General features: G+C 36.7%; 3 protein-coding genes across 10 annotated transcripts in view; 2 read left to right on the forward strand and 1 right to left on the reverse strand.

The window, feature by feature from the left end:
- slc38a9 (solute carrier family 38 member 9) overlaps nt 1–11974 on the forward strand; it is a 46180-nt gene extending 34206 nt beyond the window's left edge. Inside the window, exons 13-16 of one of the 4 annotated variants that reach the window (XR_015500470.1) lie at nt 3734–3882; nt 6535–6624; nt 8962–11060; nt 11196–11713. Coding sequence is in view for 2 of the 4 variants with exons in the window: in XM_087269586.1 (XP_087125712.1) it covers nt 3734–3882; nt 6535–6624; nt 8962–9127 (405 nt within the window). In the remaining 2 variants the exon portion in view is untranslated. 4 annotated transcript variants of the gene reach the window in all.
- The window catches only part of tln1 (talin 1), a 1269505-nt gene that overhangs the window by 839862 nt on the left and 416006 nt on the right, over nt 1–13637 (forward strand). The window lies entirely within an intron of this gene.
- The window catches only part of sh2d4a (SH2 domain containing 4A), a 209872-nt gene that overhangs the window by 159150 nt on the left and 37085 nt on the right, over nt 1–13637 (reverse strand). For 2 of the 5 annotated variants that reach the window (XR_015500768.1, XR_015500767.1), the window contains exon 10: nt 11608–12249. The exons of 1 other annotated variant lie outside the window; for it this stretch is intronic. Coding sequence is in view for 2 of the 4 variants with exons in the window: in XM_087270146.1 (XP_087126272.1) it covers nt 12154–12249 (96 nt within the window). In the remaining 2 variants the exon portion in view is untranslated. Of the gene's footprint in view, nt 1–11607; nt 12250–13637 lie in introns of those variants that run through there. 2 more of the 5 variants (XM_087270146.1, XM_087270145.1) reach the window with 1 other exon arrangement.

A 13637-nucleotide genomic window follows, 5' to 3' on the forward strand; every position in this document is an offset into this window, starting at 1 on the left:
TATCTACACTCTACCCCCAAGCTCTGACCTCCACAGAGGTCGCTTCAAGCTCCAACTCTCGCAAGAGTTACTCTCCTCCACTCATTGCTCCTCCCAGCTACACTCTACCCTCAAGCTCAAACCTCCGCAGAGGTCACTCCTATCTACACCCTACCCTCAAGCTCAAACCTCCGCAGAGGTCACTCCTATTTACACCCTACCCTCAAGCTCAAACCTCCGCAGAGGTCGCTCCTATCTACTCCCTACCCTCAAGCTCTAACCTCCGCAGAGGTCACTCCTATCTACACCCTATCCTCAAGCTCAAACCTCCGCAGAGGTCACTCCTATCTACACCCTACTTTCAAGCTCAAACCTCCGCAGAGGTCGCTCCTATCTACTCCCTACCCTCAAGCTCTAACCTCCGCAGAGGTCACTCCTATCTACACCCTATCCTCAAGCTCAAACCTCCGCAGAGGTCGCTCCTATCTATACCCTACCTTCAAACTCAAACCTCCGCAGAGGTCGCTCCTATCTACACCCTACCTTCAAGCTCAAACCTCCGCAGAGGTCGCTCCTATCTACACCCTACCTTCAAGCTCAAACCTCCGCAGAGGTCACTCCTATCTATACCCTACCTTCAAGCTCAAACCTCCGCAGAGGTCGCTCCTATCTACACCCTACCTTCAAGCTCAAACCTCCGCAGAGGTCGCTCCTATCTACTCCCTACCCTCAAGCTCTAACCTCCGCAGAGGTCACTCCTATCTACACCCTACCCTCAAGCTCTAACCTCCGCAGAGGCCGCTCTAAACTCAAACTCTCACAAAGCTCCATCTTTCATAAGAGCTACTCTCCTCCACTCTCTGCTCCATACCTTCACTCTACTCTGGCCCCCGCAGGGGTCACTTAGAGCTCCAACTCCTACAAGATTCACTCAAAGTTTTCTTTCACTGCTTCAAACCACCTATTCTCCCCTTCTTCTTAACCCCGAAAACCATGACCCCCGCAGGGGTTCCTTCAAACTCTAACTCCAGCAAGAGTTATTAGAATCCTCTTTTCACCCTTATTAATCCTATCTAATTAATGCCCATGCATTTAACCTCTTTTCTTCTACTATATCCAGCAGCCGGATATAGCTCTAAATTTCCTGCCTTTTGGGGGGTTTTTCTTCGAATACGCGGCTGCTGTCCCGAGCGATTAATTCTGCATTTTGGGGAGTTCTGAGATCCACCGAGCTCAGGCTCCCTTCTTGCTCTGCCAACGGGAGGAAGCCCCGGGCTCGAGGAGCCCTTGAGCTCGGGGCTCTCTCCCGGGACAGCATGCCAAATAAGCTTTGTAAATCATCAGCTAAGTGTGAACTCTTGAAGTGAAGTTTATTCATAAACTAATTTCGAGAGGATCACGTGCTTATGATTTATCACGTCCAGTCTCGCATTTGCTAATCACTAATCTTCCAATCATATGAGCCCTAAGGCACCATAAATAGTCTAAGTTTCCAGTTCACTTTATCTTCGTTTGGAAGAAACCCCCCTCCTCCCCTATTCTCCTCCTTTACCTGTAATTGGGCGGCACGGCGGTCCAGTGGTTAGCACTGTGAACCACACAGCAAGAATACTGCCGGTCCTAGTTCGATAGGACCGGTGAGTGTTTCTGTGGGGAGTTTGTATGTCCTTCCCGTGTCCGCGTGGGTTTTCCCCGGGCTCTCCGGTTTCCTCCCACCATCCAAAGACATTCAACATACTTAACAATCAAGCTGGTCTAATTCCTTACGTTCCCTTAGCTACAGCAGCAGGGGAGTTCTGAGATCCACCGAGCTCAGGCTCCCTTCTTGCTCTGCCAACGGGAGGAAGCCCCGGGCTCGAGGAGCCCTTGAGCTCGGGGCTCTCTCCCGGGACAGCATGCCAAATAAGCTTTGTAAATCATCAGCTAAGTGTGAACTCTTGAAACAGCTAATTAGTAGTTTCTTGAGCTAAAAATCTTAGTTAGTGGTTAATTGTTAATGGAATTGTTTATGTAAAATGTGACCAAAAATCGGATCAAAACAAAAGACTTGAGAAGAGATTTGCAAGAAACTTGTCGGGTTGTGTTCCTAAATGTAGGATTAATGTCTAGAAATGCAACATCTGTAAGTGTGGTAACCTGTGGGGGAAAGAGTACTGAAAGTCATGCTCAAGTAAAAGTTCCATTACTTGCCCAAAATTGTAGTGCAAGTAGAGTTTAAGTATGTGTTGTAAAGATTACTCAAAGTATGAGTAAAAAGTAGCCCTTTTAAAAGTACTCAAGAGTAGTGAGTATTACGCTGTCAAAGGTTGATGCGTTTACATGCAGTTTGTGCAGGGATGTGTAAACGTTGTGCATTTAGTAATCTTCCTATGTTCATGCCTTCCTTCCTTCGTTTGTTCCTTTCTTCGTTCTACCCTTCCTTTGTTATTCCCTTTCCTTCTTCCTTCAGTTCTCTCCCTTCCTTCCTTTGTTCTTCCGTTTGTATTTTCCTTTGTTCATCCCTTCTTTCCTTCCTTCATTCTTCTGTTTGTTCCTTTTGTTCTACCCTTCCTCTCTTCCTTCCTTCTTTCCTTTGTTCTTCCCTTACTTCTTTCGCTCTTCACTCACCTCCTTCCTTTGTTCCTACCTTCCTTCCTTCCTTCCGTTTGTCCCTTCCTTCATTCCTCCCTCCCCTCCTTCGTTCTTTCCTTTCTTCCTTCGTTCTTCCCTCCTTCCTTCGTACTTCCCTTTTTTTCTTATATCCGTTTCTTACCTTCTTTCCTTCGTTCATCCCTTCCTTTTTTGTTCTGCCCTTCCTTCCTTCGTTCTTCCCTTTCCTACTTCTGTTACTTCTCTTACTTCCTTCATTGGTTCTTCCCTTTCTTACTTCCGTTCTTTGCCTTCCTTCTTTCTTCCTTTGTTGTTCCCTTCCTTCCTTCCTTTTTCCGTTTGTTCCTTCCTTTGTTCTTCCCTTCCTTAATTCCGTTCATTTCTTTCTTTCCTTACTTTTGTTCAGTTCTTCCTTGAGTCCTTTCTCCATTCATTTGGTCCTTCCTTCATTAGTTCGGTCCTACCTTCCATTCCTTGTATGGCTCTTTCTTCATTTATTCCCATTTCGTTCCATTTAGTTATTGTTTAAGGCTGTTTGGTGATTTCAGTCATCATACAGTCGACATCCTTCACTTTCTCAGTGACATCCAGTCTATAAACAGTCATTGCGTGTATAGATTTTGGACATTTTTTTATGTGGTTAAAAAGGTTGAGGTTGTTCAGTATGATGGGATTTACTTTCTATGTGCACTTTGATTGGACAGGAATCGCAGGACTAATTTTTCTACTTTAGCCTATGCCCATAGACAAGAAATAATAAATTACTTAAGGTAGTTTTTCTCAGGAATTGTAATTTACTAAGTAGTTTTAAAAATGTGTACATTTACTTTCTCTTGAGTACATTTTTAGTGCAATATCAGTACTTTTACTCCACTACTTTCCTTCAAACTGCAGTCATTACTTCGAGTATTTGTAATTTGTTACTTTACACCTCTAATGGTAACCAATCATAAAAGAATGGAATAACAGGCAACAGACCACTGAATTATTAGGAAATAATCCACACCTTAGTGTATAGCATTATTTTGTTATAACTCAACGGCCTGTTGTGGATTATTCCTAATCAGGGTATGCTACATTTTCATTTTTTTTAATTTTATTTGTTTAAGAAAAAGGTGCCTTTTAAAGGAGCTATTGAAACTGATGTTCTCTTGATCTTTTACAGAACTTTCTGGATAATTTTCCCAGCAGTGACATCCTGGTTTTTGTAGCGAGGACCTTCCTTCTGTTCCAGATGACCACAGTGTATCCTCTGCTCGGGTACCTGGTGCGTGTGCAGCTCATGGGGCAGATCTTTGGCAACCATTACCCTGGGTAAGTAATATTGTTGTAAAATAACTAACACCTTTGCAGACGTGTGATTTGATGCATTTTAAACACCCTTAGATCTCTGTAACCAAGTCACATGATTTCGGCTTACAAGCCGTCTGCGCTTCATACTGTTTTGAAACATTTAAAAATATCAGTGGTTTGATGTTGAGGGGTTCATCTCAACTTAACCTATAAACCCGTATTAAAGATGTGCTTGTAATGATCTCAAATGAGTTTGTGTAATGAGCATCCACTAAATAAAGATATATTGACTGTTTTATGATGATAATAGACAAGACTTAGAAATTGAAAGGTAGGATTTGCAGTTGTGTTAAGGGTGGGACACACAAAGCTGAAGATTTGTTGGCCGATGAGCATCTATCATACTGGTTAGTTTGGTGTGTTCCCTATGTTGCCTCTCAGTCTTACCTGACTCTGCATGTAGAATCAGCATCGGCTGTTGGTGAAAGAATGATGTGTAGCTGAACAGCCAATCAGGACAGAGTATTAGAACAAAAACTGAAGTGATGAAACTATTTCTTTTAAGTGATGAGGTATCATAAAGGAGTCGGCTGTAATTTCAGTGCATTTTTTAAAATACAGTGCATCCGGAAAGTATTGATAGCGCTTTACTTTTTCCATATTTGTTTATGTTACAGCCTTATTCCAAAATGGATTAAATTTATTTATTTCCTCAAAATTCTACACACAATACCCCATAATGACAATGTGACAAAAAGAGTTTTTGAAATTGTTGCAAATTTATTAAAAATAAAAAAACCTAAAAAAATTAGTAAATGTTTTAAGTTATATTGAAGTTTTGTGGATAAGTCTAGTTTGCATCTTTGGATGGGAACATACAGTAGCTACTGACGCTCAGCTGGTACTAAGAGAACATTTGTAGCAAAAGATCCAAAGAAAATCGGCACACTGCCACTTTAGCTTTTAAAAAATCTTTAATGTCGCAACATTTCACCGACATGGTCTTCATCAACACCTGAATATCTGAAGATCTAAATATCTACATTTCCAGGTAGTCAGCAGTTCTATAGGATAGTCCTGAACTTCTTTGTATCTGTCTTAGAGGTTTTTATGGATGGCTGTCTCCATGTTGGCTATAGTTGTGGAATCCTTCTCGTCACGTGTCATGCTCTGTACCAGGGGTCACCAACATGGTGCCCGTGAGGATCACATGTGTTGCCCGCTGGCCTGTTCTAAAAATAGCTCACCATAGCGCCACTTACCAGTAAGCTTCATCTAATATAGAAGTAATCATTTAAAAATGTAAATATTTGCAGAGATATATAAAAATAAAGTGCTGCATATTGATACATTATATACAGGGTATTTCCTACCCTGTTAAATCATTGTTGACAACTTTTGTGAGAATCATTAACATGGTCAATGTCTTCACATGGATGAATATCATTACCAAAAACATAAAGTGCAATTAAAAGTAAATTTAGCAAATTTGTTATTTGAGAAGTGTTTATCAAACTGGTAGCCCTCCACATTAATCGGTACCCAAGAAGTAGCTCTCAGTTTCATAAAGGTTGGTGACCCCTGCTCTGTACTATGTATTTATAAAGTAGAGATTGTGCTTTCAAATAAATCAATTCACAAGTTTCTACTCATGCGTTTCATGGCCCACTTAGAATGGGATCAGTGCCCAGAAAATAAACTTTTTGAAATTCAACCTGAAATAGGAAAAAAATCTAATTTATTTTTTAAGTCAAGACACGATGAGATTGTGTATAGAAGATGTCGCATTGGACACACGAGACTCACACATGAACATTTACTCAAAGGAGAAGAACCACCAAAATGCCTTTATTGCAACAGAAACCAAACAGTTAAACACATTCTTGTGGAATGCCCCATTTTTAATGTTATCAGAAAACAATATTTATCTGGAGAGACTTTAAAGGAAATATTTTTAAACGTGAATCCATCTAAAGTTGTAGAATTTTTATCAAAAGGAAATCTTAAAAAACTGTTTTAGATTTTTATCTTATATATTATCATTATTATTATTAATTATATATTTTACCTTATGCATTATTTATCGCTGTTGATGACTTTTAATTGTTAGAATAATTTTACTTGATCTATTTTTTTTTTGCCATGCCATAGCCATAGAAGCTGAAATGGCAATAAAATTAAAACTCTCTCTTCATGGCCCACTTATGATTGTGATTGATATCTTTACGTGCAACTTCCTTTAAAAATGGGCATGTTACGTGTTAAGCACAGCGTCACAAAATGATTACAGGATCCCATGGAAATCATTTGTCAGATTGATTTGCATGTTGATAAACGTGCTTGTAAATCTTTTGTGATAATTCATTTTCCTGCGGTTTAGTCCCTTCGTTGATCAGGGTTCTCCACAGCAGAATGAACCACCAACTTATACAGAATATGTTTTACACAGCAGAACCCAGTACTGGGAAACATCCACACACACTTGTTTACTCGTACACTACGGTCAGTTTAGTTTATTCAATTCACCTATAGCGCATGTCTTTGATCTGTGGGGGAAAGTGGTGGTTGAACGGGGAGAACAACTGGTGATCATTACAATGTATATTTACAAAGATCTTAAAGGTTTGCCTTTGTAGAATGTCATTATTAATGCTTTTGTTTTCTCATGTTTAGTTTCCTCCATGTGTTTGTTCTGAACGTCTTCGTTGTCGGCGCTGGAGTTCTGATGGCCAGGTTTTACCCCAACATTGGCTCCATCATCAGGTAAGAGCGCTGATAAAATGTCAGGGGGCTCTAATTTTGACACAAAATAACTAGTAAGTGCCTTGGAAACACTGTTTTACTAACATTGTAAATCAAAATTGAATGATGGTGTTTATATATGTTGATCATTTTGATCTCCATTGTATAGTATGAATGATTCAGACATACTGTATCTGTTATGTCACTGTCATGACTTGCAGTATGGTGTCAGATTACTTCAAAATGATGAGGAGGTTGTAGATTTTCCTGTTACTTTCACCAACTGTTTTTTAATACTTTTCAATTCAGATACTACTGTTCAAACAGTGTTTTTCATCTAAAACAAATAGTCATATTCAGACTTTATGCTGTTTAGTACTGTTATAACACAGTAAAACCGTCAACGTGAACAAGGGACGTTTTTATACTTTATAATAGATATCGCGATTTCGATTTGATTTGCAATTTAATCATATAGTCAGGCTTCAGCTCAATAATCTGTATCGTAGCTTCTTACTGCTAAACTGCAGTGAGTGTTAGTTAAAGGAACTGAAAAGATAGTAACCTACCTAAACATTTATTCAAATTTATTTTAACATTTTCAGAAATGAAACGCTCATTTTTCACCTTTTTGTAAACAAAGTTGAACTCAAATTAGAGAGATAGTTTGCTTATTATAAAAACACAAAATTATAATGATAAAAATACAGGACACAAACATGGCTGAAACAACTCTGAAATTGGACTTTGCTGTTTGCTTACTACTAGATTGAGTGCCAGTGGCATTACTTTTAGTTGACGTTTTAGTCTCATATAGCCACCTGTGGTGCTTTTTTAGGTGCTGGTTGTTGTATTTCCTTGTGGTGTGGCAACAATTCGTACATTTTACTTGCTGTTCTGTCTCTGTGACTTTAAAACCAAAATATTCCCAAATTATCGATGTTCTCTTTTTCTCTGATTATTAATATTCTATTAATGCTATTAATAAAGCAGCAGAATTCTGATTGGGCATAACGAAAGTGTGCTCACTTAGTTGGAAGCATTAAAGAAACTAGGGGAAATGAGAGGGTAATATAAACATAAAAGTGAATAGGTCATTAAATACAAAGCAATAAGCGCAAATTCTAGGAGTTTAAACATCGCTCTTTAGGATAATACTGTTTGAATATGCTTGAAAGGACAACATGTATTTACATTTATAGATATAAAACTTTCCAATATATATTAGTGTAAAACCTAAAACATGGTGTTTTGATTAAGTCTTAAACAATGATCAAGATAATTTTGGTTAATGAAAGCATTAAAAAAAAAAGGCACTTTAATCCAGAAAGATTGAACAAAAGGACTTTCCTAAAATAAGTGAGCGACACTTTAAGTAGAAGTTTCCCAGATACATCAATGACACTTAAAATTTCTGCATAAACTGTTTGACTGGAAAAAATATATATAATCATAAAAATAATTTTATAATTATTTAATAAAATAGTTCTTTAACTTGATTTGTTAAGAAAGCTTTAGGGTGGCAGGATCAATGATGATTATTTTATTACAAGTCTGTAAGACTTATTTGAGTTAATATTCAGGTTTTTTACTAAAATATATAATTTAGGTCATTTATGAAGCTGAATGCAGTAAATAGTCTGTATAAAAAGGCTGAAAATAAACCTGTGCAAACAATCGAGACTTTATAACCAAATTATTTAACAAAAGATAATTACTGCTGTAAAATATTTGTAGTCTTTTAATAAGCATGATGTGCATAAGATAGATGTGGTATGAAAAGTGAATTGTTTGTTTTAAAATTTGTGAATCAGAAGTTGTCCAATAATAAACGCAAAACACACGTGGTTGTTGTCATGTGGTGAACTCGGCCAATCGTGTAATTTCGGTGTCGTCATCGCAGCTTCAGCAGTCGCTCTTCAGACGCTGCACCGGCTGAATCGGAGCGCTGTCGTGGTACTTTGATGCCACATGTGACAGTCACATGGCATCATCGCAGCATCAATCCGGACAAAGATTCTAACCGGCATGCACTGCTTTAAGACAGATTTAGATCGATCTGCATGAAGTCGAACGCACCTAATGTATTGCTCGTAGTAAACATGCTCCCTAATCTGACATGACTCGAACCAAGTTGTTTTTATAGTTTTTGGCACACTAAAATGTTTTTAAAGCTTCACATGGAATATTTTTGGTTCCTTTTCTGATTTTTAAACATCTTCAGACCCTTGCGGTCTACTGATTATGAGGGAGATATTGAGTTTTAAATATCTAAAGACCTGAAAGAACATGAGGTTGTGTAATTAATAACTGAATTTTCATCAAAAGACTTGATGCTGTGTTCAACTCTGCTCTCAGGTATTCTGGGGCTTTATGCGGCTTGGCTCTGGTGTTTGTTCTTCCCTCTCTGATCCACATGGTCTCGCTGAAGCGCAGAGGTGAGTTACGCTGGACCTCCACCCTTTTCCACGGCTTCCTCATCCTGCTGGGTGTGGCCAATCTGCTGGGACAGTTCTTCATGTAACGCTGTGCCTGATGATAGCGGAGGAACTCTGTGTGGAGAGCTGAAACGGTTGCTTTTCACAGGAACGATGACTTAGTACTGGAACTTAATGATCAAATCCCCATGGGTTTGAAAAGGCACCAAGCAGCTTAGACATTTTACAAGGGTTTAATTAAAGTTCTGCATTATTATATTGCTTTTAACAGCTCTTATTGAAGTGACACTTCAGCCGAAATATTTGATTTACTCATCGTTAAGTGGTTCCAAACTTTTACAAATTTCTTTCTTTTGATGAACGACAAACAAGATATTCTGAAGGAAACCAGCAGCCATCGATAGTAGGAACAAAAAATATACCATGGAGGCTTTTCACCCAACATCTCCCTCAGAAGAAAGAAAGTTAAACAAGTTTGGAACAATTAAACGATGACAGAATTTTCATTTTTGGATGAAATATCACTTTAAGCTACAGACAAGCTCTTCCGACAGCATTTAATCCTTCTGTTTAACTCAAATTGTATTTGTTTTCTTATCAATCGCATGAATCATCATCTTATGTGAAGCTATGCATTCTCACTCTAACATTAATGTGGAGTGAAGACACTCGTTACAGATGAGCAGATTGTTTTTGTTACCAGAACTGTACTGAATGCCAGTCGATTCTGTTTGTCGCCTCAAAAGACAAAAACTTCGGTAACACTTTATAATAATTACACTCTATAAATCATTTATTAAGCATTAGCAAATAGTGAACTCATTAATGTAGAGTTTATGCTTAACAGATAATAAGTGTTAGTAAGCAGTTTATAACTGCAGCCACAAATGCTCTATTCTTGACTTATAAACACCTATATAATGTGGTTAATAATTGTATTTACATACTCTGGTAATGATTTATTTTTCATTACTAAATTAAGTATTGAATTATTTACAAACTGTTTGTATTTAAGAGTAGTTGAGAGTTTTCAGGACCCTTCAGAATGAGTTAGTAAATGATTAACAACCTATTGAAATCAACATTTATATGTCTTATTATTCAGGCATATGCTAATAGTTAACTAATATGTTAGTAAATGCTTTATTAACTCAACTTCATGCAGTTTTGTGACCTAATCTAAAATGAGGACTATTCATGCTTTATAAATGCCTATTAAAGGCTCAGTATCAAATAAATGATAATCTGTGCAATCTTTCTAAAAAGTAAAATTACTGTAAAGTTTAAACTTTGCAAAATAACAGGAGAGTCAAAATATGACATCCGACTGGATAAAACAACAACAATATAATAATTTAACATTATAATAAGATGTAATATTTAAACTCTACAGTGATTCTATTTTAGATAAGGTTGCAAAGATTTATTTTCATTCGAAGTACAGTTTTATTTGTGTATCTTTAAATGAAGAGAAATGAATAATGTATTTTTTTCCTGTTTAGAATTTAACGGAGCCTTTATTTGTCATTAATAAGGGATTTATAAAGCATGAATAGTCCTCACTTTAGATCAGGTCACAAAACTGCATGAAGTTGAGGTAATAAAGCATTTATTAACATATATAGTAACCATTAATATATGCCTGAATAATAAGACGTATAAATGTTGATTTCATTAGTTTATTAATTATTTAATAACTTATTCTGAATGATCCTAAAAACCCTCAACTACTCTTAAATACAAACAGTTTGTAAATAATTCGATATTTAATTTTGTAATGAAAAATAAATCATTATCAGAGTATGAAAATACAATCATTAAACACATTATATAGGTGCTTATAAGTCAAGAATAGAGCATTTGTAGCTGCAGTTATAAACTGCTTACTAACACTTATTAATGTAGAGTTAATGCTTAACAGATCATGAGTTCACTATTTGCTAATGCTTAATAAATGATTTATAGTGTGTGGTTATTATAAAGTGTTACCAAAACTTCTCAATAGAAACTGTAGATCAGGTGGTCTTAAACTCCTGGAGGGCCACAGCTCTGCAGATTTGAGCTTCAACCACCTGCTTAATAGTCTCTAGTAGTCTTAAACACCGCTTATCCAACTAGGTGTTCGATTAGGGTTGGAGAAAAAACTGTGCTGAGCTGTGGCCCTCCAGGAATTGAGTTTGAGACCACTGCTGTATATGTTGCGTCTTCCAGACTCCAGTCAGTATATGTACTCCATACAGCAAATGTGTTGAAATTAAATCTGGATTCATAAAGGGAAACAAATGTATTTAAACATTGTAACAAGAGAAATGCTCTTGATGATACTGTAGTTTTCATGTCGTTCTCCAGCTGAATCTGAGTGTACTGATGCATTTTATGAGTTCGTGTCACTTTATGAAATGTGCACATCCAAAAGGGAAGCTTTAATTTGCACACTTTGTCACTTTTATGCAGTTGTCTATATATGTTTGAGTTTAATTTAAATAATTACAATAATTGGTATAAAGTAAAGCCAGACGGATTACTTGGGAATAGTTCAACCATACAAAATGTTCAATACAGTATTGTTAACAGTGCGTTTTAATGGTTTCCTTCATTATGTTTTTTAGCTCCCTCAAAAAGTGCTAATGCTTGTTTACACAGGAAATAAATGTTCATATTACACCCAAAAAGCTATACAAAAAGAGATTTTCATGAAAATGAACACTCTTTGAATTGCTTGTTAACCTAAAATCATGATTCTTCAGCTACTGACCTGCTGGTAGAGCGTAATTATTCATGTATATACCAATATATACATTTCTGAAATGAAAAATTGTTATATTATAAATTAGTTTTATGTTCAAAAGATATTGTCTGAGTTTTATCGGTTCAATTACACAAAGAAATAAGCTCTTTTTTTGCAATGGTTAATAAAAATGCTTCTGATTTCATTCAGTGTTAGAATGGGGTGTTTATGAAATGTTTTGATGCACATCAACAGAATCATAATTGCCTTCACAGATGCTGATCAGCAGTTATTCCTTTGTGTGTGTGTGTGTGTGTGTGTGTGTGTGTGTATTGGCAGTGCAGCTCACAGTGTAGAAGTCCAGAAGTGTGTTTGTGGAGTAGATCAGGTAAAGAGGTCAGCGTAGTCTGCTGTGGATGATCTCTGGCCACACGCCTGCAGCAGAAACTCCTCTCCTTCAGATGAGCTCAGCGGCTCCACCTAGTGTCAGGAAATATGCAGTTAGACATGGGTTAAGATTTGCCATGAAACAGAAGGTTTTGATCCATTTGAAATCGGTCCTGAAATAATACAGCACTTATTAATTGTTGCTCTTATACGTATTTGTTTAAATTGCTTCCTTGTCCTCATTTGTAAGTCACTTTGGATAAAAGCATCTGCTAAATGAATAAATGTAAGTACATGTCGGGTGTTGCGGTAACTGAACGGATCATTGGAAGATAGGTGTTGCTAAAAAAAAAAAAAAAATTTGAAAATATTCTGATTGAACCACAGAAGGGGCACCTTTCTTTTGTGTCTTTCTTGCCATCTATAGAGGATGAGAGACAATTTATCACCAAAAATATCTTCGTTTTGTTTGGACTTTCAGCAGTGAAAATTAAACCACACTGAACTGAACTGAACTGAACTTAAACTCTGAAAACTGGACTGACACAGTTTTAGTTTATTATAATCTTCTATGATAGCTGCTTTGACATAATCTACCTTGTAAAAGTGCTATAGAAACAAAGGTGAATTGAAATAGAATTTTCATCCTGAAGACAAACCTTGAGGGTTCGGAATGAGGCATGAGTTATTTAAAGGTCACGAAACACATTTTTTGAGATGTTGACAGTCATATCCATGTCCCACGCTGCTAAAAACACTATTAGGACACATACAGTTGAAGTCAGAATTATTAGCCCCCCCTGAATTATTAGACCACTTGTTTATTTTTTCCTCAATTTCTGTTTAACAGAGAGAAGATTTTTTTCAACACATTTCTAAACATAAATGTTTTGATAACTCATCTCTAATAACTGATTTATTTTCCCTTTACCATGATGACATGGTACTAGATATTTTTCAAGACACTTCTATACAGGTTAAAGTGACATTTAAAGGCTTAACTAGGTTAATTAAGGTAACTAGGCAGGTTAGTGTAATTAGGCAAGTTATTGTATAATGATAGGTTGTTCTGTAGACTATCGAGAAAAAATATAGCTTAAAGGGGCTAATAATTTTGTCCCTAAAATGGTGTTTAAAAAATGTAAAACTGCTTTTGTTCTAGCTGAAATAAAACAAATACAACTTTTTCCAGAAGAAAAAATATTATCAGACGTACTGTGAAAATTTCCTTGCTCTGTCAAACACCATTTGGAAAATATTTAAAAAAGAACAAAAAAATTTGAAGGGGGCTAATAACTCTGACTTCAACTGTATATTCAGCTAACAAGTGAAAACTGATTGTTTTTGCGTTGTTTAGGGTAAATTGTTCTTCCGGTTTAAAAAGAAAATTAAGCATGAGATCCTTGTGTAAATTCCAGCGTGGGGATTGGTGTATAAATGTTCATTACTAACCTTTCTATGACAATGATTTAATTATAACT

Source organism: Danio rerio, chromosome 10 (genome assembly GCF_052040795.2).
Source record: "Danio rerio strain M-AB ecotype USA chromosome 10, GRCz13ab, whole genome shotgun sequence".
NCBI lineage: Eukaryota > Metazoa > Chordata > Actinopteri > Cypriniformes > Danionidae > Danio > Danio rerio.